The 24,818-nt window shown below is 34.9% G+C and overlaps 1 protein-coding gene across 4 annotated transcripts; it reads left to right on the top strand.

The window, feature by feature from the left end:
• The first annotated feature begins 1,345 nt into the window (after nt 1–1,345).
• TOZ (Transducin family protein / WD-40 repeat family protein) lies at nt 1,346–22,429 on the top strand. 4 transcript variants are annotated; one of them, XR_016051425.1, is made up of 14 exons: nt 1,346–1,720; nt 2,228–2,410; nt 4,823–4,972; nt 5,128–5,348; nt 5,756–6,041; nt 6,320–6,454; nt 6,635–6,739; nt 8,718–8,874; nt 9,160–9,406; nt 9,489–9,565; nt 16,857–16,976; nt 20,657–20,787; nt 20,862–21,036; nt 21,651–22,429. XR_016051425.1 is itself a non-coding variant. In XM_006853970.4 (14 exons), exons 1-14 carry the CDS (start codon nt 1,424–1,426, stop codon nt 22,092–22,094), a joined length of 2,742 nt encoding a protein of 913 aa, XP_006854032.1. In that variant the 5' UTR covers nt 1,346–1,423; the 3' UTR covers nt 22,095–22,429. The 4 variants fall into 4 exon arrangements, 2 of the variants coding, with proteins under 2 accessions (XP_006854032.1, XP_088717195.1); XM_006853970.4 differs by having other exon boundaries at nt 6,635–6,753; XR_016051424.1 differs by lacking the exons at nt 9,160–9,406; nt 9,489–9,565; nt 16,857–16,976; ... (1 more) ...; nt 20,862–21,036; nt 21,651–22,429 and adding an exon at nt 7,575–7,726 and having other exon boundaries at nt 6,635–6,753; nt 8,718–8,855.
• Nucleotides 22,430–24,818: the final 2,389 nt, after the last annotated feature.

The following is a 24,818-nucleotide window of genomic DNA, read 5'->3' as shown; positions in this document are numbered from 1 at the left end:
CTTTGCCCTTTTAGAGCCTTCCAATTGAATTAAATTATACTTCCTAACCAGTGTTGTATTAGGTTCACGTTGCATATGTTCAAGCCCATTTAAACCTACTTTTTCTTATCTATTTGCCTATAAAAGTCACACCTATTTTCCCTTGTATATATATTCATTATGAATTCCATCCTTTATTGTCTTATTGAAAAGTTTTTACTAATACAAATATAGTCTTAATACATAGGACTTCATTGCATAAATGAGCATTTGATATCTTATATTTAATATTCATTTTATTAAAATTTGTAATAGATCTTTGATGACTTTTCTCAAAGTATCTAGGAGGAATGACTTCTTTCTTAATACAGTTGAGATCTGATCCTAAGTTTATGAAAGAAATGACTTGGGAAATAAAATAATGTATTTTAATAGTTTACTAGCAAATGCCATATTTGTATTTTAAGTTGTATCTTATTTAGAAGGGTGCGGTTTGTACAGAGCCTAGGCTTTAAACAATTGAATTAGAGCCTACCTTCAACTAGGGTCAAGAAATGTGGTTTCAATATTGGAATTCTTTGTGATAGCCTTAAAATAATTCATCTTTATTTATAAAGTTTAAAAGCTTAAAAAATAGTGTAGATTGACAGATCTATGAAAGCTTGAAAATTGACAGTCCAAAAATGTGTTGCAAAATACACAACTTCCAAAACTTGAAATCCATTTTTTCTCATGTCCATGCATCTTGATATCGAGATGATCAATTTCAAGATATTCGGGCATCAAAACAACCTCTTTTAGTGAAAATTTTGAGGTGGACTCTAATTTGATTGTTTAGAGCCTCAGCTCGATATAAACTTTTTCCTTTTCAATCAAATTAGAGCCCACCTCAAAAATTTCACTAGAAGAGGTTGTTTTGATACCCAAATATCCTGAAATTGATCTTCTCGACATCAAGATATATGAGCAAAAAAAAGGATTTCAAGTTTAGAAATAATGCATCTTGTAACGTATTTTTTTACCATCAATTATCAAGATTTTCATAGTTCCGCTTGACCAACGCTATTCTTGAAGCTGTAAATTTTATAATTAATTAAAAAAATATATTTAAAGTCTATAATAAAGATTTCCAGTATTGAAACCACATCTTCGGACACTATGCTGCGCTTTACTTCGATTGTTTAGAGCCTCAGCTCTAGACAAGCCGCATCCACAATTAATTCCAAGTTGGTCGTCAGTTGGAACTCCGAACTGCTCAATTCCGAGCCTACCAATGAAGCCAGCAGGGTTTCCGCAGATGGTTTTAGCCGCTCCCTCTTTTGATGGCTTGAAGCCCTTGTACTTATATTCTCTCTCTACACTTTTACGCAGGGTTTAGGGTTTACGAGTCTATCTCTCTACACTTTTACGCAGGGTTTAGGGTTTACGAGTCTATCTCTCTACAATGGCTTCTACACTCATTAAAAAGAATTTTCGCTGTACCCCTGCCTTTCAACAGTTCTATACTGGGGGTCCTTTTGCAGTTTCATCAGATGGCTCGTTCATGGCCTGCGCTTACAATGATCAAATACAGATCGTTAACACTTCTGATTCATCTATTTTATCCACTCTTGAAGGAGACACAGAGCTCGTCACTGCGCTAACCCTAAGCCCGGATGATAAGCACCTCTATTCGGCGAGTCACAGTAGGCAAATCAGGGTTTGGGATTTATCATCTTTCACTTGCCAGCGTTCATGGAAGGTAATCCATTTTCTATTTCAGTTTCTCTTGGTTCAGTTTCCTTTATATTGCATTTTTTGCCAATTTTTTTGTGAGTGTTCAGCATTTTTTTGCTTTTTAATGATTTTTTTGTAGTTGTTATTTATTTTTTGAATTCGAACCACTACTATATTTTAAAATTGGCCATTTTCTGACGTTTTAGTGTTCAGTCTCACAAATTCTCTTCTCAAACCGCATTACATGTGAAATTTTCTTTTCTGGATCTTAATTTTCGTTTCTTTCGTTGTTCTAGAATACGTATGTTCATCTTGCAGGTTCAATTGAAGAATCCGTTTGATGAGCTATTTTCTTCATTTTGTATTCTTTACATATTTTTGTTCATGATATCATTGAATATTTGCTTCATATATGAAATGAAGCATATGGTTATCAGCCAATTGTATTTTTCATGGCCTATATTATGTTTTATGGAGCAAAGCTATATTAAGGTCTTAATCGAATTTGAAAGAATTTGGCTTTTTTGGGCAGGGTCATGATGGTCCAGTTATGGGCATGGTGTGTGATTCATCAGGTGGATTGCTTGCTACTGCTGGTTCAGATAGGAAAGTTCTAGTTTGGGATATCAGTGGAGGCTATTGCACCCACTTTTTTCAAGGACACAAGGGAATTGTTACCACAGTTGTCTTCCATCCAGATCCTCAAAACCTCATAGTAAGTTAACATTCTTGATGAAGCAATAAACTATCTGCATGTTACAAATCAAAATAGGTTAAAAAAAAAAACTCTATTGTCTTATTGTTTTAGGAAACGTTGTTCTTTGCATATTTATGTGTGTGCAAGTTATCTTTTATATGTACCTCATGGCATCCAATGCATGAATATTATGATGTTCTGGGTGGGATAGGGGCGGGGAAGGGGGGAAGGGATGTGATGACGAGAGAAAGAAAAAGTTTATGGTGATTGGGTCGAGATTGTGATTGCTTAGTCACCAAATCTGTTGGATCTGGTTGAGCAAATCAGTAGATAGATCTTAAAACTGAAGATATGAGTTGACATTGAATTTCTCTCTCTGCTTCTTAAATAGATGTGAGAATGTTTCTTTGAATGTAACATACTAATATTTATTTAACAAATAAATCTGTTGACAGAAAATTGCCAGTTAATGTCCTTATTTAGTTTGTTTTAAATCTTAATTTAAAACCCATTGGGCCTAATTAGAGAGATCAATATTATGAGGAGGTGAGGGACATGCAGAATAGCATGGAATTTGGAAGCTTCTAGTGTTTTTTTTGTTCAATCTCTGAGTGTGTAGGGGAGTATCAAGGACTCATTTCCATCAAAGTGGATCTTGAGGAAGGAGCCACATAGGAAAAGGGCCCCGGCTCAATTGGCTAGCACTTGACGATTTGGAACGCTACGTCCTAGGCTCAATTCCTACCAAGGATAGGGCCCTCTCCCCACTAACTCACCCAAAAAAAAAAGAGGAAGGAGCCATGCCATGCCCATGTGCTATGCTTTTGGATAGCAGGGGAATGTTATGTTCTTTTGTTTTCTTTTTTTTTGTGTGGCATTTCTTTACGCTCATGAGAAGCTATTGTGGTAACTCTAATTTGGTAAATCAATGGGGATGTTCCAATGTGACTCGGGATAGTTTAGGGCATTGAGATTTAAATGTGATGACAGTCGCATCTTGTCATGTTTATATTAACTATTCTTTAAATTATTACTTGACATTTCCTAATGACTGGGGAAAAGAAAATGTGAATGGCTTGTCAGTATGGTAAGAGTGTCAAGTGATTGGGCTGCTCAGAAGGTCAAAGTCAGGTCGACAGTTGGACTTTTGGAATATGACTTGAGTTGGCGAGTCAAGTCAGAAGCCAATGAGGAAGTTGGTGACTCTTCCAATTTTTATAGCTAAGAAAAATGAAGTCACCATCACCTAACAGTGGGGATGGCATAGTTAATTTGGCCATCCCCAAAACTGGCTTGAGTCGGGTTACTTAAGTTGGGTGAAAATTGATGTTTTCTATTTGTTTGTCTCTCAATTGAAATAAATGTATATTAACTGTCCTTGTGCATGGCACATATGGGAAAAGTAGCCGTCATAATTATTCAAGGGAGATGTAGTTTTTGGTGAGACATTGCATGGAGTAGCTTTCTTTAGAGGAGGTTGTGGGAGTGGGATTTGGAGTGGTTACGGGATTTGGGCTTTGACTTGATTGATTAGGAGTTGGCAATTGCAACCCTACATCCATGGTCAGAATTCGACGCTGACATACTGGAGAACTAAAAGGGAGTTGCAGTGGCTATCTATGCACAGAGGATTGGATTTTGAGGGGCAATGTATGGGTATTGCCGCAAAAGGGAGTGGAAGAGCCACCTCTGAAGAGGAATTTACCTTGAGTGGTATCTTTTTGTGAGGCAGTTGGATGACTTGAAACTCTGATATTATCTGTTACGGACTCAACAGTCCTCGGGTTGTACGTTTTTATGGCTAAAGCTATATACTCGCATTTGCATTGTTCTTTACTGAATAGTAACATTGATTAAGCTTCTTACTGAAAAATGGTTTGGAAGAAATTGTTTGTCCTAACTTACGGAAAAGAAGGGATTCACATTACTTTGAAATGTAAGTTATGGGGTACTTTCTTTTGATACTCCTCTGAATGCACCTTGTTTTTAATGTTACTAAATACGCATCTTATGATAATTGAATATCATTTGCCTCTCTAATGTCATTATTTTGAAACTGGTTAGGAACATCGTTATCTTTTGGAATAACATTTGATCATCTAAGTTCTAGAAGAATATCATGCTGAATAGGGATATATCTTTTGATCACATGGGGATAGATTGTGGTTGATAGTAATTCATTTTATTGTTGGATGACAATTTTGTTACTGTTTCATGTTGCACGTAAAGTGATAGAAAAATAATGGTACAAATTATCTATAATCATATCATGATGACAAGCATTATTCATGGACCTACTAACTTAGTACACAAGGAAATTGACATCTTTATGTTAAATCAATAGTTCATGATGACTTCATAATCTATTTTCTACCCTATTTGCTTCCATATTGAATTTGTGGGACTGACTATAAGGCTTCCATGTTTTAGCTTTTCTCCGGAAGTGATGATGCGACCGTTCGAGTGTGGAATCTTGACTCTAAAAAGTGCATTGCAGTGCTTGAGAAGCATTTTTCTTCTGTTACTTCTTTGGGGATATCTGAAAATGGATCAACCTTGCTTAGTGCTGGAAGAGACAAGGTATGGATTTCTCTCTGTTATGACAGCATCTCATTTCATATTGGGACGGTACCTTGTATTTACAGTTTAAAGGGAGTGTTGGGTGTATGTAAAGGATCTCCTTCTTTGCATGGAATTTTTTTAAGAAAGGAATCTGACAGCAAGAACTATATCAGGTTGTGAATTTATGGAATCTGCCCAACTATAGCTTCAGGATGACGGTGCCAAGTTATGAGGTGCTGGAAGCAGTCTGCGTCATAAATCCTGGAACTGCTTTGGCTGCTGCTTTGGATCAAAGCCAACTCTCAATCATGAAGAAAAAGGGAACTGGTTCAACTCCCATCTTCTTTCTCACAGCTGGTGAGCGTGGCATTTTGCGAATATGGAGCTCTGAAGGGTAAGGTCCATATGTAATCTCAACTTCACTGCCAACATTCTGTTAATTGTTTTTAAGAGTAATGAACTTCAACACTGAGGGGGCTGGTTGTATGGCCAAGGAGGGTGTATCCTGAAACTCGTTATCTATCATTTGTAATTCTTAGTTCCTGAGAATTTTCCGCAACATCCCTAAGGAAGTAAAGCTTTGCTGTACTACCATCGCGGTTCCCTCCTCCTTTCAGCCCCTGCCCCCTCTCCCAAAAAAAAAAGGTGCTTCAACACCATAATGCATGGCTGATTGTCCTCTGGTTGTTTTTGTTGTGTTTATTTCTCCTTTTTTTGTTGTGTTTATTTCTCCTTTTTTTGTTGTGGTTTTTTCTAAATGGAGATATATAGAGCTTATGCTTTTCTTTGTGTTTTCTACAGTGGCATATGTTTATATGAGCAGCAAGCATCTGATGCTGTCATTAGCTCTAGTGAGGAAGAACCAAAACTGGGCTTCACTTCAGCTGTCATATTGCCTTCAAATCAAGGATTGCTTTGTGTGACTGCTGATCAGCAGTTTCTTTTCTATTCTCCTACACATTCAGAAGAGATGAAGTTCCACTTAAACCTAACTAAGCGACTTATAGGATATAATGAAGAAATTGTTGATCTAAAATTCATGGGTGTGGATGAACAATATCTTGCAGTGGCCACAAATCTAGAGCAGGTACGATTGTTGTTTATATCTGGTCTCGATTTTTTTATGACTATGACTTTCTTGATGTTGACATTCTTTTGGACTTTTCTGATTCTTATTTTGCTTCTATTATCTGGTTCATTTTTCTTGTAAATTTTCTTCTGTTTTCTGCATATTCCTTTGAAAATTGTTTTTCTAGTCACAGGAAGAGTATCATGCTGTTACACATCTAGGTGTTTGAAGTTTAGAAGGTGTAGATGGTTCTTGAACTTAAAAAACTCTGAACGATATTATCATTCTTTTTCCAGGTGCGAGTATACGATTTACAGTCCATGGCATGTTCCTATGTCTTGTCGGGTCATACAGAGCCTGTACTATGCCTTGACACTTGTGTTTCAAGTTCCGGAAAGACACTTCTAGTTTCTGGGAGCAAAGATAACAGTGTGAGTGTCTTAATCTTTAGCCTTTTTAATCATCATAAGCATGACAGTCTATTATTTATGGTGATAATTGTTGAAATCGTCGAGCATGACAGACTATTACTTATTATTGTGACTTCTCTTGAAATCATCAAGTGGATTTTAGTTTGTCTTTGATGGCTGAGTTTTGTTTCTATTGCTCAGATAAGAGTTTGGGAAGAAGAAAACAGATGTTGCATTGGGCTGGCCACTGGACATATGGGAGCTGTTGGAGCTGTTGCATTTTCCAAGAAACGGAAAAATTTCATTGTTAGTGGTAGTAGGTTAGAACTCTTAATAGTCTTGAAACTTGTACTAGTTTTTTATTTAAGAAATGAAAGTTGGCCATTGATGAGTATGTGCATGCTGCCATGCTCTCCCTTCCAAGATCTTTCTGGTTTTGTCTTTCATCCAATTGAAGTTGAATTGTCCTTATGGTAGTTAAATTAGATTATGGTTTGCCTATTTGGGCAACCACTCTTTTAAAGCAAAGGTTCACCATCTGAAATTTAGGTTGCAGACTATCTTTCTCACATTAAATAGTTGCTGAATAATTGAATATGTGAGTGTTTAGAGAAATTAAATTTTGAATAGACTTTAAATCAAATTTTACGCTTGGAAGCAAAATATATAAACGCCAAAGTTAAGAATACAATTTCCTTTTGTGGGTTTTTACTTGTGCAGTACATTCTCAGTCAATGATTTGCCAGTTACTTACATCCATTGGTTTTATAACCTTGTTGCCCAAAGATAAGAAGATTTATAGCTTATTATAAAAAAAACAAAATTTGAGAAATCCCTATGATGCATGGCTTACCAAGGTATTTTAACCTTCTCTAGGTTGCTTACATGCAGTCACTTCAAATCCTCTTTCTTCTTAGCTGTAGTCTCCCTTTCGTCTTTGTTTAATTCTCTCTCTGAGCCTCTGGCTGGTCTTGTCTTTGTCTCTCTCTCTCTCTCTCTCTCTCTCTCTCTCTCTCTCTCTCTCTCTCTCTCTCTCTTTTGGGACTTTTCTCTCACCTTTGAGCCTTTTTCATATCCTTCCTTTTGAGGGGATAATGAAAAGTTATGACTTCCCTCTTTTTTGGATATTCTGGATGCGCAGTATCCCCAGATATGGCCTTCACACCCTTGTTTGTGGGGACTGGGTTGCAACCTCCATATGTCCCTTGCCCTTTGAGGTTTTGACACGTCCTTTCTGAAGAAACAGGTTATGGCACCTGTCATATGTGTACATCTCATGGACAGACCTTCGTGGTGGGTATCTGGTCCATTTTACGGTGGATTTCATTCTCTCAATTCTCAGCAGTGGCTTAATTTCTGGTATACAAGAATTGTCGGCTTCTCGCCGCCTTCAACACTAGAGAAATTTCATGTGCTTTAACTGTTCTTCTACTTTCGTTGTTGTAAACACTTAGTCAGATTTTATGCTCTCACCTTAAATCATAATCTCACCACTGTAAACAACTACTCAATTTTTACGTGTTGTCACGATGCCTCATGGTTTTGACCATTGTAAACACTTGGCTTTAAATTCTCTGTTTCCACTACAATTGAGAGAGGCAGCCAAAAGGGTATTTAACCCACTCGAGTATTAACTCATTGTGTACATGGTATTATGATGAGTTCCTTGTGATATAGATATGGTTGAATTATTCTCGTCTGTTACTTCCAATTAGAGCAATACATACACTACAAAAGCTAGGTCCTTAGCCGTTCTTTCTATTCTATGTTGAATGACTGACTCATCTGCAAAGTGGACTTCTTAGAATAATAATTATTCTGCCATACTGTCATTTTAATCTTACGAAATGATTTCATATTGATATACATAGGATTTTAAATGCCTTTTGTTTGTGTGATGTACTATATAGATTTATTTGACAAATACGAAATTTGACTTTTCTACCGAAACTCAAGTATCATCAGAGCATCAACTCTCCTTCTTTAAGTTAGATCATCCTATAGTATTTCATGGAATAACGTCATTGGGAAATTATAATTAGTTTAATGTTTTCTATTTTTTTGAGTATGTTAACTCTTAGTTTAACATTTTCTATTAAAAGAGCCATTTATGATGGAGGAGGAAAAATGATTCATTGACTTGTATATGGGTATAAAAAGTTCTCTCTTTTGTATCTGTAGTATTTCATCTACCAAGGAAATGGAAAATAAAATAATGTCAATTGTTCAATCCCCCCACCAGCGCTTCACGGCAGCCTAAAGCTAAATTCTGTTTATTGTTCAGTGATCATGCAATAAAGTTATGGAGTCTGGATGGACTTTCAGATCGCTGTAATGAGGTTGTTAAGTTACAAACTAAGGCAGTTGTTGCAGCTCACAAGAAAGATATAAATGCCTTGGCTGTTGCCCCAGATGATAGCCTTGTGTGCAGTGGTTCTCAGGTTGGTAGAGCCATATGATTCTACCCTTTCTGTTTTTTGAAAGAAATTAGTTTTGTATGAAACTTAAGAAAGTTGGCTTTAATTAAATTTTACATTTTTATAACGTTGATTCAATTTAGTTAGTTATCAATAAGAAAAAAGAAATTTAACTTTTATGGGATTTTTCCTTTTTGATGAGAGTTCATGTTGCAATTATCAGCTCAATTTATCTTTTCTTTTTCCAGGGGAGGGGGGATATAGGTTCCTTTGCAATTATCATCTCAATTGTATGTCTGTTGTTGTCAGGATCGTACTGCTTGCTTATGGAGGCTTCCTGATCTAGTTCTGGTAGTTGAGCTTAAAGGGCACAAAAGGGGGATTTGGTCTGTTGAATTTTCTCCAGTAGATAAATGTGTAATGACTGCATCTGGTGATAAAACAATAAAAATATGGTCAGTGTCAAATGGTTCCTGTCTTAAAACATTTGAAGGTCACCCTTCTGGCGTCTTGAGAGCTTCCTTCCTCTCCCGTGGTGCCCAATTTGTATCTTCGGGTAAAATTGTATCTTCCTATTATTCCTCACCATTCATTAGTTTTTCTTTTTATAATTTTTTTTGATATTTTCTCATTTCCAGATGCGGATGGCCTGCTGAAATTGTGGACAATCAAATCGAATGAATGTGTTGCTACTTTTGACCAGCATGAGAATAAGGTTTAAGAACGATTGCCTTCCATATCTTTCAATTGTAATCCCTTGATGAGTATGAGAAATATCTGCCTTGTAATTGTTCCTCATTCTTGCAATGCTCTTCTTCTTTCGTTATCATACTTCTTTCATTATCATGATAATTTATGCACATTTTACGTTCTTCAACTTTCCTCTTTATAAATTAACTAGAAAATGGGCACAAAGGTTGCAGGATTTTCTAGCTATGTGATTTGATGAAAACTTAATTGAAATTATTTGATTTTAAATAATTAGAGTTGGGTGGGCGAATTGGAGATGTGCTGTCACACCCCAAGAATTTACAGTACTGTTATTCCTGAGATGTGACAGACAAAACATATATACATCTATTGATAGGACAAATTTACAGTGGTGAGGTCTTACATAGTAAATAAAGAAAGCTAGCACAACAACAGTATCTTCCAAGGTTGATCTTGACTAGCACTCAAAATGAATCCGTAGTTATCCTGAAAAAATGTTTACCATAGTTTGATGAGTTTGGCTACTCAGTAAGTGATCATCATAATCCTAAAAATAATCATGATTGAAAGATATCAATATTTTCTAAAATGAGATCTATTAACAGAAATGCATCAACAGTTTCACTTTCAATAAATGCATAATTAAGTATAATCCGAGTAATTGAAATGCTTATAATACTTTTAACGGCAGTACATAATTCAAAGGATTTCACAAAATACCCTACTGGCGTCCCAAGTAGGTCACCTATATACCCCATCAGCGTCCTGATGGGTCCACTTAATCCCTATCGGCGTCCCAGATAGGTCCACTTAATCCCTGCAGGTCCACTTATACCTCACTGGCGTACCGGATGAGTCCACTTAATCCCTACCGTCGTCCTAGATAGGTCCACTTATACCTCACCGGCGAACCGGATGAGTCCACTTGCATACTTAAATTATTTCTAAATCTCTTTAAACATTCGAAAGCAGCAATATCATGTACTCAACATATCACTGAAATCATTAATATGAATTTCACTTAAACCATTAATAACAGTCACTCTCTATAACATTTCAAAAATAACCAATCAAATATTTTGGGCTCAAATTTAGAAAGGTAGCAGTTTGTAAAGGCATTCTAGCATAATTGTCAATTTAATATGTATAGAAAAACTCTTATAAAAATTCAAGCATACGGAATTACCACAATTTATGGGATATCAATCCACAAATAAACATTTCACAACAATATTATAATCAATTGCAAAAATGTCAATTTTTAAATAATAAGGCAGTCATTTGCACATGAATTTTACATTGTCTAAATATTCAAAACAGTAGAAAGAAATATCACAATTTTACTAAAAGCAAAAATATCACATTTATTTCTAACAATAGACAAGAAAAATAAATAAATTTATTTTTCTAATTTACAGCATTCAAAATTTCTAACATAGATAAAATATCACAATTTTACTAAAAAGATTATTTTTCAAGATAATGAGGTCACGTGCGCATAAAGTTTATCGCGCCTAAAATTCATGATAATAAGCAGAAATAATTATTTCATTTTATTTTTAAAAAGAATGGATTATTTTTCAAGACAATGAGGTCACTTACACACAAAACTGATAAAATAAAGATCCTAGACGGAAATATCACTATTTATTAAAAATAGACTATTTTTCAGAAAGACGATGTCACTTACCCACAATTATTTGAGAGGGAGCTTCCGATAAAAAATTCGGTTCGAGAGAGAAGTTCACTGTGTTTCGACCAGAGAGAGAGAGATCTTAAAATTTTCTAGAGTGGGAGTGCTCACCTCCCCTATTTAAATTGTTATAACGTATTATTATAATATTTTATTATGCTCTACCTCATACCTGAGGTGTCGCGTTAAGCGTCTGCTTTTAACATACGAAAACCACGTCCGCTAAAGGACATGGCCAGCTGCAAGCAGCAGGAGGCAAAAGCAGGCAAAAGAAAAAGTAAAGGCAAAGGCAAAGGCAAAAGCTTTTGAAAATAGTGATGGTCCCCAAGGACCATCATACTCAAACAGACCATCACCTATTTAAAAGCATATTTTCTCCTCTTTTTTTTTTTTTTTTTTTGAAATTTTAGGATTGTTACATTTTTTCCCCCTTAAAGAAATTTAGTCCTCTAAATTTGTGTACCTGATTACTGAAAAAGATAGGGGTATTTTTCTCTGATTTCGTCTTCTCTTGAAAGATGCGACAGATAAGATGGATGGATTTCTTAAAAGTTTATGATTGTACAATCCATTATCATTCAGGAAAAGCTAACGTTGTGGCCGACGCTCTAAGTAGAAAATCTACGGGAGTCTTAGCTCATCTAATGATCCAAGAAATGCGATTGTTAGAGGAAATAGTGGATTGGCATCCAACTCCGTCCATTAATGGTGTGGTAAATATGATTACCAATATTAAGGCGGAACCCCAATTAATCCAACAGATTCGATTGGCACAAAAGAAAGACCCTCAGTTTATAACAATTATAGAAGAGGTAAAGCAAGGAAAGAGAGATGAATTCTCTATATGTAGTGAGGATTTGCTAAGATTCGAAAGTCGGGTTTGTGTCTCGAATGATGAGAGTGTAAAGAAAGCTATCTTAGAAGAAGCACATCATTCTCGTTATACGATACATCCCGGAAGTATTAAAATGTATCAGGACCTGAAGAAAACCTTTTGGTGGAATAATATGAAAAAAGAGGTAGCACTATTTGTGTCTAAATGCCTAACATGCCAGCAAGTAAAAGCTGAACATCAAAGGCCCGCTGGGTTGTTGCAGCCTCTACCGGTGCCAGAATGGAAATGGGAGCCCATCTCTATGGATTTTGTCTCTGGCTTGCCTAGAACAAATTCAGGACATGATAGCATTTGGGTCATTGTGGACCGGTTAACCAAAGCTGCCCACTTTCTACCGATTCGCACGACGTACACTTTGGATCGATTGGTTCAGCTGTACATTAAGGAAATAGTGCGGCTGCATGGAGTTCCTGTCAGTATTGTATCAGACAGGGATACTCGGTTTACTTCTAAATTTTGGGCTAAACTACAGTCAGCCATGGGGACAAGACTCACCTTTAGTACTGCCTTTCACCCCCAAACTGATGGACAATCGGAGAGGACCATCCAAACCTTGTAAGATATGTTGAGGGCCTGTGTTATTGACCTTACAGGAAGCTGGGATGACCATTTACCCCTGATTGAGTTTGCTTATATAATAGCTTCCAAGCCAGTATTTAGATGGCACCATATGAAGTCCTGTATGGAAGGAAATGCAGGTCACCCATATGTTGGGACGAGGTTGGTGAAAGAAAGCTTTTGGGGCCAGAAATTGTTCAGATAACCACAAATAAAATAGCATTAATTCGTGAAAGGCTCAGGACAGCTTAGTGTCGGCAAAAGAGTTATGCCGATAACCGAAGGAGAGATCTTGAATTTGAGGAAGGTGATCGAGTTTTCCTAAAAATCTCACTAATAAAGGGCATTATGAGATTCGGCAAGAAAGGAAAGTTGAGCCCACGTTACATCGGACCATTTGAAATCCTGGAAAGAATCGGAGGTGTCGCTTATAGACTTGCCTTAGCACCTGAATTGGCAAATGTCCATAATGTCTTTCATGTATCTTCACTACGAAAATATCAGCCCGACCCGTCCCATATCTTAAAATATGAACCTTTACCGATCAGGAAGGACCTATCTTTCATTGAGCAGCCAATTTTGATACTGGATAGAAAGGTGTAAGTGTTGCGTAACAAGAAGATTCCTTTAGTCCGTGTATTATGGCAGTACCATTCAAGAGAAGAGTCGACTTGAGAACGAGAAGACGAAATCAGATAAAAATACCCCTATCTTTTCCAGTAATCAGGTACACAAATTTAGAGGACTAAATTTCTTTAAGGGGGAAGAATGTAACAATCCTAAAATTTCAAAAAAAAAAAAAAAAAAAAAAAAGGAGAAAATATGCTTTTAAATAGGTGATGTTCTGTTTGAGTATGATGGTCCTTGGGGACCATCGCTATTTTCAAAAGGTTTTGCCTTTGCCTTTGCCTTTACTTTTTCTTTTGCCTGCTTTTGCCTCCTGCTGCTTGCAGCTGGCCACGTCTTTTAGCGGACGTGGTTTTCGTATGTTAAAAGCAGACGCTTAACGCGACACCTCAGGTATGAGGTAGAGCGTAATAAAATATTATAATAATACGTTCTAAGAATTTAAATAGGGGAGGTGAACACTCCTAACCCTAGAAAATTTTGAGATCTCTCTCTCTAGCCGAATTTTATCGAAGTTCCCTCTCAAATATTTGTGGGTAAGTGACATCGTCTTCCTGAAAAATAGTCTATTTCTAATAAATAGTGATATTTTTGTCTGGGATCTTTATTTTATCAGTTTTATGTGTAAGTGACCTCATTGTCTCGAAAAATAATCCATTCTTTTTAAAAATGAAATGAAATAATTATTTCTGCTTATTATCATGAATTTTAGGCGCGATAAATTTTATGCGCACGTGACCTCATTATCTTGAAAAATAATCTTTTTAATAAAAATTGTGATATTTTATCTATGTTAGAAATTTTGAATGTTGTAAATTAGAAAAATAAATTTATTTATTTTTCTTGTCTATTGTTAGAAATAAATGTGATATTTCTGCTTTTAGTAAAATTGTGATATTTCTTTCTACTGTTTTGAATATTTAGACATTGTAAAATTCATGTGCAAATGACTGCCTTATTATTTAAAAATTGACATTTTTGCAATTGATTATAGTATTGTTGCGAAATGTTTATTTGTGAATTGATATTCCATAAATTGTGATAATTCCGTATTCTTGAATTTTTATAAGAGTTTTTCTATACATATTAAATTGGCAATTATGCTAGAATGCCTTTACAAACTGCTACCTTTCTAAATTTGAGCCCAAAATATTTGATTGGTTATTTTAGAAATGTTATTGAAAGTGACTGTTATTAATGGTTTCAGTGAAATTCATATTAATGATTTCAGTGATATATTGAGTACATGATATTGCTGCTTTCGAATGTTTAAAGAGCTTTAGAAATAATTTAAGTATGCAAGTGGACTCATCCGGTTCGCCGGTGAGGTATAAGTGGACCTATTTGGGATGCCGGTAGGGATTAAGTGGACTCATCCGGTACGCCGGTGAGGTATAAGTGGACCTATCTGGGACGTCGATAGGGATTAAGTGGACCCATCAGGACGCTGATGGGGTATATAGGTGACCTACTTGGGACGCCAGTAGGGTATTTTGTGAAATCCTTTGAATTATGTACTGCCGTTAAAAGTGTTATAAGCATTTCAATTACTCGGATTATACTTAATTATGCATTTATTGAAAGTGAAACTGTTGATACATTTCTGTTAATAGATCTCATTTTGGAAAATATTGATATCTTTTAATCATGATTATTTTTAGGATTATGATGATCACTTACTGAGTAGCCAACTCATCAAACTATGGTAAACATTTTTCAGGATAACTGCGGATTCATTTTGAGTGCTAGTCAAGATCAACCTTGGAAGATACTGTTGTTGTGCTAGCTTTCTTTATTTACTTTGTAAGACCTCGCCACTGTAAATTTGTCCTATCAATGGATGTATATATGTTTTGTCTGTCGCATCTCAGGAATAACAGTACTGTAAATTCTTGGGGTGTGACATGTGCAACTGGAGTTAGCATTGCATATCAATGAAGCTGAAGGGCAAGTTCTATAGAACAACTGTGACACCAGCTTTGCCCTATGGGGCGGAATGTTGGGCAATAAAAAAACAATATACCCATAGAATGAGAGTAGTGGAGATGAGGATGCTGAGATGGATAAGTGGCAAGACAAGAAGGGATAGAATTCAAAATGAATACATTCCAAAAAATTTAGGTGTGGCACTAATAGGGGATAAGATAAGAGATAGTAGACTTAGGTGGGATGACTATATGTGGTGCACAATACAATACCTGTTAGGAGGTGTGAGTTAGTTCAAGTGGAAGGTTCAAAATGGGCAAAGGGTAGGGGGGCCAAAAGGACATGGTTGGAAATAGTGAGAAAAGATATGGGGACTTATGGTCTCACTAAGAGTATAACTCTTAATAGAGCACAATGACGGACTAGCATTCGTGTAGCCGATCCCAATTAGTTCGAAAAAGGTTTTGACAATGATGATGATATAAAATAATGCAATTTAAATAAAAATTTAATATGCTTTTATTTTTATTATTTTTAAGTCATTTTATATTTTTATAGTTATTTAATTTCTCGAATTTAATGTTTGATTTGGTTTTTATATTTTATTGCAGTCTTAAATTTCAATTACCTTGTAGTTTCTTTCTAACATAAGTTATCTATTTTTTTGAAAAAGGTCTCTAGTTTGATCGGAAGTTCTATTTTGTTTGGAACTCCTATGCTTCATTTGGGAAGATATTGATTGATAACAGTAATGGATTAGCGCTAGCGCATTATTGCACTCTGTAACAATAGGGAGAAAAGGGGTAAGGGGCCCTTTTTCGAAAGAATGCAAAAATGACTTATTCTTCTTTTGTTAATATGTTGCATGACTTGAGTAATTGATTTGGGTGTTGGGAAAAGTTGATGGCCAACACAAATATCATGCAAATTATGCTATAACCGTTCTTCAAAGCCTATCCAAAATGAAACCTTAGTTCAACTCATGGAAAAACGTTTCCTGGGTGCCCTGGTGGGGTGGGCAGGACTTAGGTAAAATGGAGGGAGGAATAAATAGAAGTGTGACTAGTTTGAAAGTCGTGCTCCTATTTATTCTCATTTTTTAAAAAATTGGTGATTGCAGAAGCTTGTCTTTTGAGTCAGTTTCGAGTTTTGGTATCATCTTTTCTTGGAGATAATGAAAAATTTGATGGTTTAGAATCCTTGCCTGCTATGGATCTCTAAATGGCAATTCTCCATTTGTTATATACAGAACCTTCTGGTTTGGCTAGCCAAACCAATCTAATTTGTCTTTGCTTGTCCACTAGTTGGACCAAAGTAGACTGAGCGACAACTTTATCTAATTTGATGGCCTCCCTGGTTCTGATATCATATACTTCAATCTGCATCTCCTTTTTCTTTTGTTTGAGAAGGTCAATCTGCATGTCCTGTTGGTAGTGACTTTTGAGAGGTTTATCAACTGAACTGCTACGTTGGAAATATGATATTGGAATGTTTTTATTTAATAACACGACCCTATAATCTGAACTATCCCATGATCTCAATAAATAATTTTTTTAAGAAAAATATAAATTTATTAATAGTTATTGGGTTGTGCAGGTGTGGGCCTTGTCTGTTGGAAGGAAAACTGAGATGTTGGCTACTGGTGGTGGTGATGGGGCTATCAATTTGTGGCATGACTGCACTGCTGAAGATAAAGTAGAAGCCCTTCAGAAAGAGGTTTGAATTATTATTTTACTGTTAATGAATCATTCTTTTAATGTTAATTACCCATCCTAAGGATACAAAAATAGAAATTATCCATTATAAACATGTTCCTTCAGTGACACTTCTTGCATGTTTATGGTGTTAGTGTTGCCCAAGACTGTTTTATGCGTCTTCTTCTCATTTTAAGGACATGCATGGAGTGGACAAAGCACCCACTGAGCTGCACCTCTATGGGAGAGGGAAGAGCAGCTTTTTAATGATTTATCCCCATCTATACAATCGAGGCTGAATTGTTGTAGCATTCAGTGCTGCACCGAATGCGAAATGGGCCCAACGCATACAACTCCATCCTATTGACAACTTATAAGTGATCCAAATAGGCCTTAAATGTGTTGCATTTATAGGGGGGAACTGTGCATGAACAAAGTTGCCCTTTTCGATAGCATTGATGGGCCCCAAAAACTGTCCATTTGTTGGCTAACTACCCCATTCAGGACCATCCATTTATGAGACTATAAGACCTATAGTTTCAACAGCTCAAAACTAATATATATATATATATATATATATATATATATATATATATATATATATATATATATATATATATATAGGAAAAAGCTTCGATGAGCCCACTAGCTCATAGAAAAAAATGAGCCCAACGATCCAGATTGAATATGGCTCGATCTGACGATCACGGATGTCCGGTAGTATTTGAATTTTAATTATTTTTTTCTACAAATCCAAATAACTTGAAATTTTAGACGTGTGTTTTTCTTATCAAACCGCACCTAATAAAAATATAAAAAAAAAAAATCGCAAAAACAAATTAACCAAAATACCCCCGAAACTTTTTCGGGGTATTTTGGTCAATTTATTTCATTTAAAATATTTTTTTGATATTTTTCGAAGATTCACCTATTTTTGATGTACACACACTTCAAATTTCAAGTCATTTGGATTTGTAGAAAAAAAATAAAAATTCAAACACTACCGGACACCCGTGATCGTCAAATCGGCCCATATTCAATTTGGGTTGTTGAGCTCATTTTTTCCCATGAGCTAGTGGGCTCACACTAGCATCTTCCATATATATATATATATAGGATTGGATTATGTATGCTCACTGGCTGACCGCTACAGTAAACGGCAATGGCTCAGATTGAATCTGGGCCGATCTGACGGTCATGATCTCTTTTCGTATTTTAATTTTAACTTTTTTTTAATAAATCCAAATCATCTAAAATTTTAGGTGTATATTATTCTCATCAAGGTGCGCTTAATAAAAATACAAAAAAATTAATCCTAAAAAAAAAAACGATCAAAATACCCCCGAAAATTTTCAGGGGTATTTTGGTCAATTTTTTCATGTAAAATATTTTTTTTATATTTTTTGAAGATTCACTTATTTCTTATGTACACACGCTCCAATTTCAGATCAATCCTATTTGTAGAAAAAAAAATTTAAAATTCAAACACTACTGGACATCCGGGATCGTCAGATCGGCCCAGATTCAATCTGGGCCATTGGCATTTTTGTATCAATATTCCCTTGGGCTGACAAGATCTTTTCCCTATATATATATGGAGAAACCTAAAAAACACCTATAGGCGATATTTTACAGTGTTTTGCCACCACCATGGACTTGCTATGCTCATGGCGGTTTATTGAATGGAGTCCGCCTAAATTTTTGACCGCTATGGACTTAGTATGTCTGTGACATTACCGCCATGAATATGTTAGGTCCATGGCGGTCGTTTTATCCACGCCGTTCGATTTTTTTAGACAATGCTGAGCCTATGGGTAAAAATACTGTTCATTTTTGCCCATAGGCGTTGCATAGTGGCTTCCTATATATATATATATATATATGGGAAAGGTTTCTATACTTCTCCTACAACATAGAAGATCTATATTTCCCTTACCATCCAACCGTCCAATTTTGATCAAGATAGCCACTCACCTTTTGATCTTAGATCCGACGTCTTAAAGTATTTTATTTTAGTTTTTTTTATACAAATTGTATGAATATGAAATTTGGAATGTGCCATATTCTCATTGGGGCACACCTATAAAAAATATTAAAAATATTTTTTCGATAAAATATAATGACAAAAATACCGCTTGAAATTTTCAGGGGTATTTCGGTGATTTTATTGTATTGGAAATATTGTTTTTATATTTTTTGCTAGTGCGAGTTTAATAGAGGATTGGATGTCGAAACTTTGGTATCAAAATACTATATAGAAAAAAAATTAAAAATAAAATAGTATAGAGACGTGACATTGTGATTGGGGCAATCTTAGCCTTCCATTCAGAATGGACGGTTGGATAAGGGGAAGTATATAAGTTTTATGTGGTAGGGGAAGCATAGAAAGCTTGCCCTATATGGATATACACATATAGGGTTATGTTAGGGCTCTCACACTGTAGAGCAACTTATAATTGTATTCAATAAATTTTGGACACCTATATATCTTTGTTTTGTACAAGGATCATATTTTTTTAATAAGGGTATTTTTGGTCAGTATAAGAGGTGTGACATCACCTACATGGAGTACACTATTCGCATTTAATGCACCATGTGGGTGAAGTCACACTCCATATAGATGATGTCATACCCCTCGTAATGACCAAAAGTACCTTTAAAAAAATTTTATGTACAAAACAAGAGTACATAAGTGTCCAAATTTTGTTGAGTATAATTATAAATTAGTCTATAGTGTGAGCACCCTAACTTAACCCGTATATACATAGGGATTGTCTACAAAAGAGACCATTTACCTTTTGTACAAGGCGATCACAACTATTCCCACTCATTAGATGTCAAATTGGATGGCTTGAGGTGAATCACGAAGTTCGAGAATTTTTTTTTTTGGAATTGTGTCTAATGAATGACACTCTTACAACCACACATTTTGAAATCCAAGGGACAAGAATGATTGTGACTTCTTTGTACAAAAATTCAACAGTCTCTTTGTAGACCTTTATATATATATATATATATATATATATATAAAACAAATATTTTTAAAAAAAAAAATGGCCAAAATACCCATGAAAAATGGCAGGAGTAATTTAGTCATTTTGCATTGTTGAAAATATTTTTTAATATTTTTATATGGTGCGTGATAATGTCAAGTATATATGTCCAAAATTTCATCTCAATCCAATTTATAGAAAGAAGATCAAAATTCAAATGGTGACATGTATTTTCAACCACCCTATGAAGATTTGACAGTTAGAATTCCACCTATATTACTATTCATTATAGGTGCCACCTTTTGGTATCTTTTTCCTGTATATATTAAAAATCGATCAAAACATGAATCAAGTTGTGCTTGCAAAATTTGAGGTCTTGAAAATCCTCTTACAATGGTGTTGGGGGCTTTGTTCAATGCTGTAGAAGTGGACTCCCCTGTCATAGATAGTTTTTCCAATTTATGATTGATTATTAATTGTTTCTAGGATCCATGATTCACAACGCACTTGTACGGGCAGTAGTATAATTTTTTATGCATATAATGGTGTTTATGATTTTGGACTCAGGGGCATTTTGGTGATTATGTATCCCGACATTGTTTCATTTTATAGCTTAAAGAAATCATTTTTATTACCAATTCTGAAATTAACTTTCAATTCTCAAAAAAAAATAAAAAAATCTGAAATTTACATTCTTCTATTGATACAGGAAGAAGAAACCCTGAAAGGCCAAGAGTTGGAAAATGCTTTATGTGATTCGAATTATCTCAAAGCAATTCGACTAGCCTTTGAAATGAGGAGACCTCACAAACTTCTCAGCTTATTTGAACAACTTTGCAGGTTGGTTTTTTCATTTATTCTCTCCTTTTTTGTCAATTTTTTTGAATCATATCTTATAAAGCGTTGGTACGCAGAAAGGAGGATGGTGGGGATCAGATAGAGAAAGCATTTCAGGGGCTTCGAAAGGAAGAATTTTGTGTGCTTCTTGAATATATTCGAGAATGGGATACAAAGCCAAAGTTCTGTCACATTGCCCATTTTGTTCTGTTTAGGGTTTTCAATATCCTTCCACCTACAGAAATTGTTGAGGTAAAATGCCCTAACTCTCCTCTTCATGGAATGTGACAATAATTCTTATTATATTTTCATGAAAGAATTTATATTGATAATATTGGTCAAAAAGTATAGTGCAATAGTTTATGGAAAATCATAGTGGATTGCCGTCATCAATATTTGAGAGCAGGACCTATCTTTGGGATCACCACTAGTGTCTCTCTCTCCATCACTGACCATCAATTTTGATGAGCCAAGTATACAATGGTTTTCCTTGGTCCTTGCACTAGTGTACTTTGCCTTTTCTTTTTTATCAGTACGCATGGAATTAAGCCCTGTAGCGTTGGTGGTTTGAGAATAAGAGCACCAAGGCACTAAGCTACCTGGTAGAACCCTGTGAACCAAGGTACAGGATAGAACCGTACACATAAGCAGTTGCTTCTAGGAGATGTTCTTTCTAATTTCTACAAACCAGGATATTATGATTGAGCTGAGAACATTGAAGAACCCGCCTGAAGAAAAGAGAAGAAGACAAAGAAGAATAACCCATTAGACATCAGAACCATACATATAATATCAGTTGCTTTTAGAGATGTTTGATTTTCCTTCTAATTTCTAGAACCTGATTAATATAATCCAATGTATTGCAGATGAAAGGCATTAGTGAACTCCTTGAAGGATTAATTCCATATTCCGAGAGACATTTTAGAAGGATGGACAGGTTTGCAAGAAGCACATTTTTATTGGACTATACTCTATCTCAAATGTTGGTTATTAGCCCAGAGGAAGAGATGGCTTTTCCGAAAAGAGAGATCCTCCCAAATCAACCTAGTAAAAATGATAGAGTTTTTGAGGAAGCAAAGGCATATGATGAGCAATCCAAGAATGATCAAGAAACGCTACAAAGTGCAGTTCAAGAAACTGTAGAAAATGGGTATCAAGAAAAGATAGACAATGGGACTGCAGACATAGATGAGCCGTTGCAAAATGACTCATCAAAAAAGCGGAAATCCAGGAAGCTGAGGGCAAAAGTGCTGGAGAAGAGAGCTAAGGTGGCATATGTGGAGGTTTCACATATTTCTTCCAAGGCTTAGCATATAAACAACAATTTCAAAGGCTTCCCATCTCTCTTTCTGGTTTCTAGGAAACAGAGTCAGATAGGGCATCAATTTTGTAGTAGTTTTGATCTCTGTGGATTGTAATCTGTATTTTGTAATTTTTTCAAGGGGTAAGAGCATCAATTTTGTAGTAGGTTTGGTCTTTTTAGACCATCAAGTCTGACCATTTGCTTATAAAAAATACTCTCTGCAAAATTGCCAAAGCACCGAGAGCAAAACATTATGGATTAATTTTTTTTAAAAGGAAATGTATATGATGAGACCATTTATTTTATTTTATTGTAAGGAAGGAACAATCATTAGATGTCAAATTGGTTGGTTGAGGATGTGCTATTGATTGGGCTTAAAATCTAAAATAAATTTTTTTTAATGATGTGAGCTATTTCAATTTATGGGATTTTTCATCCATTGGTTAAAAATGATTGTGATCTCTTTGTACTTTATGTTATGTAGATCAAACACGAGTGTTTGTTTATGACATGGATACAAATGTCGGAAATGTGAACTTCAAAAGATGACATCTAGAAACGACACGTTTGTGCAATATACAGGTGTTTACATGAAGGAAATTTGTTTCATGCGGGCTGGGCTGCATGACTACATATGCGGTCCAAAAAGTGTAAAGCTTAAAGAGGATGCAAGTAGGTGCTCCATAAAAAAAAACAAATGGAAACTAACGGTACAAATGTTTTCTTATTAGAATTGTTATTTATATTTTTAAAATTTACTTAATTTTTTATATTCATGATCTACATGTTAGTGATTACACGTCCTTAAAAATTAAGTCCAAAAATCCATCTCAAAAATATAAGTATTAATAGGCCCGTGTTTCTACATATGCGGGCTTGGCCATATAGAAACAAGTTCATAAATGCATATGTTTATTTATACGTTTGTTAAAATTTGTGTAGTTCACATATGCATTTATACATAAAACAATTCATGTTATACAATAATAATGAAGCATCTAAAAATAATAATAATAATAATTAAATTAATAAGTTAAAAAAAAATTACTTTATGAATCTGAATTTTATTTATTAAAATTTTTTATCAACAAATCCATAATTGCATAATAACAATATGGAAAAACCTATAAACTATTAACTAATTATTAATTCAAAATTAGCAATTAGTGACGCCAATGGCCTAGGGTGACTTATCTCTTGTAGAGGGTGGGTCACGTTAGCATTGACATTAAGACCTTTATTACGTGGCTATTGAAAAGAGTCGTAATGCACTTTTTTAAATTACAAATTTTTAAACTAGTTAAAGTTAATTGTTAGGATAGAGCGAGATACAATACAATTAATACTATTATAATTAATTATAGAGTAATGATTTTATGAGACTCTCTCATACCTATGTGTGTAGGACCCCAAATGATCACCATTAAATTTGACACAGATATCTAAAAAAGTCAAGTCTCACACCCATGTAATAACTTTTTTAGAGATTGTGCCAAATTTAATAGTGATTCTTTAAAGCCTTATACACATGGGTGTGGGAGGATCTCATAGGGTCATTACTTATAATTCTATTAATAACAAAAAAGATGGAACAATAAAGATCGTATGACAAATAGAAAAATTGCAGAAGAGATTAATATCCAGTGTTCCACAGCTTGAAAAGAAAGAAATTAATGCTCCAAGCTTGGAGAGGGAGAAACCGGTACACAGCTTGTAAAAGGGGAAATTAGTTGGGGAGAGAAAAACCCTATAAAGTTTCATAGTAGTTTAAATAAATTATTTTTTTATTTATAATAACACTAATTTATAGATACCTTAATTTAACAAATAAACTTACTATTATTTTTTTAAAATACTTGTTACTTTCAATACAAAAATACTCTTCAATAAAGAATGAAGTTTCTTAAAAAAAAAAAATGCCACTTTAAAAAAAAAAAAACGTGTCTAAAATCTAAAAAAAGAGACGTTAGTAGAAAAAAAAAAAAAAAAACGCTTCTAAAGTTTAAAAAATAAGACACGATAGTGGACACTTAATAGAGGTGTTGTATGCATGTTCAAGAGTGTTGACATGGATGTTTGTGTCCACCAAATGTCAGCACATGGTCCATCCTCAGGGCTCGCATCTCTATATTTCACAGCTTGTACCAAAAGTACCCGTTCTATAGTATGGAATCTGTTTTCTAAAACTATTATTTTTGCTTCAAGATAGAAAATTGGGAATATTTCAACCGAGTTTCTTTTGTTCATATCACGGTTCTATGCCTCTTATCTAAAACTAAATTTGGTTGGTTTTTTTAAATATTCATATATGTTGTGGCTCCCTTGACTGAACTACCCTGCTTTTGATTCTTACGCATGCCTCGGTCTGATCATCTGAGAGAGAGTCATACCAAAAATCAATTCAAGTGCTTATTGTCAAGAGAGAGAGAGAGATTAGGAGAGAGAGAGAGAGAGATCATACCAAATTCAATTCACGCGTTTATTGTCGTGAGAAAGATCACACTAAATTCAGTTTAGGTGCTTAATTAGTCACCCACCAGTTCCAGTTCGAACAGGCTGAGTAGAGACTTGACAAAATAATAGCAAGAAAAAAAAGTAAAATTTAAATCTTAGTTGTTTTTATGTAAGATGTAAAATTCTCAAATCACTCTTGAAAATGCACTAGAATGTAAAAATTTTAAAATTAGCCAAACTAAAACATAGTATATGGAATGCAAATTTAGTGATAATA

This window comes from Amborella trichopoda, chromosome 3, assembly GCF_054954075.1.
Source record: "Amborella trichopoda isolate Santa Cruz 75 chromosome 3, AtrichopodaSantaCruz75HAP2 v2.0, whole genome shotgun sequence".
Lineage (NCBI taxonomy): Eukaryota > Viridiplantae > Streptophyta > Magnoliopsida > Amborellales > Amborellaceae > Amborella > Amborella trichopoda.
The sequence above is the reverse complement of the archived record's forward strand: the minus strand, read 5'-3'. Positions and strand labels throughout refer to the sequence as shown.

Bases quoted from the DNA above. Each gene is read 5' to 3' on its own strand.
- TOZ (XM_006853970.4), top strand. From the start codon at position 1,424: ATGGCTTCTACACTCATTAAAAAGAATTTTCGCTGTACCCCTGCCTTT. The intron at 6,042-6,319 runs GTACGATTGTTG...TTCTTTTTCCAG, and splicing joins TGGCCACAAATCTAGAGCAG to GTGCGAGTATACGATTTACA. The intron at 9,407-9,488 runs GTAAAATTGTAT...TCTCATTTCCAG, and splicing joins TGCCCAATTTGTATCTTCGG to ATGCGGATGGCCTGCTGAAA.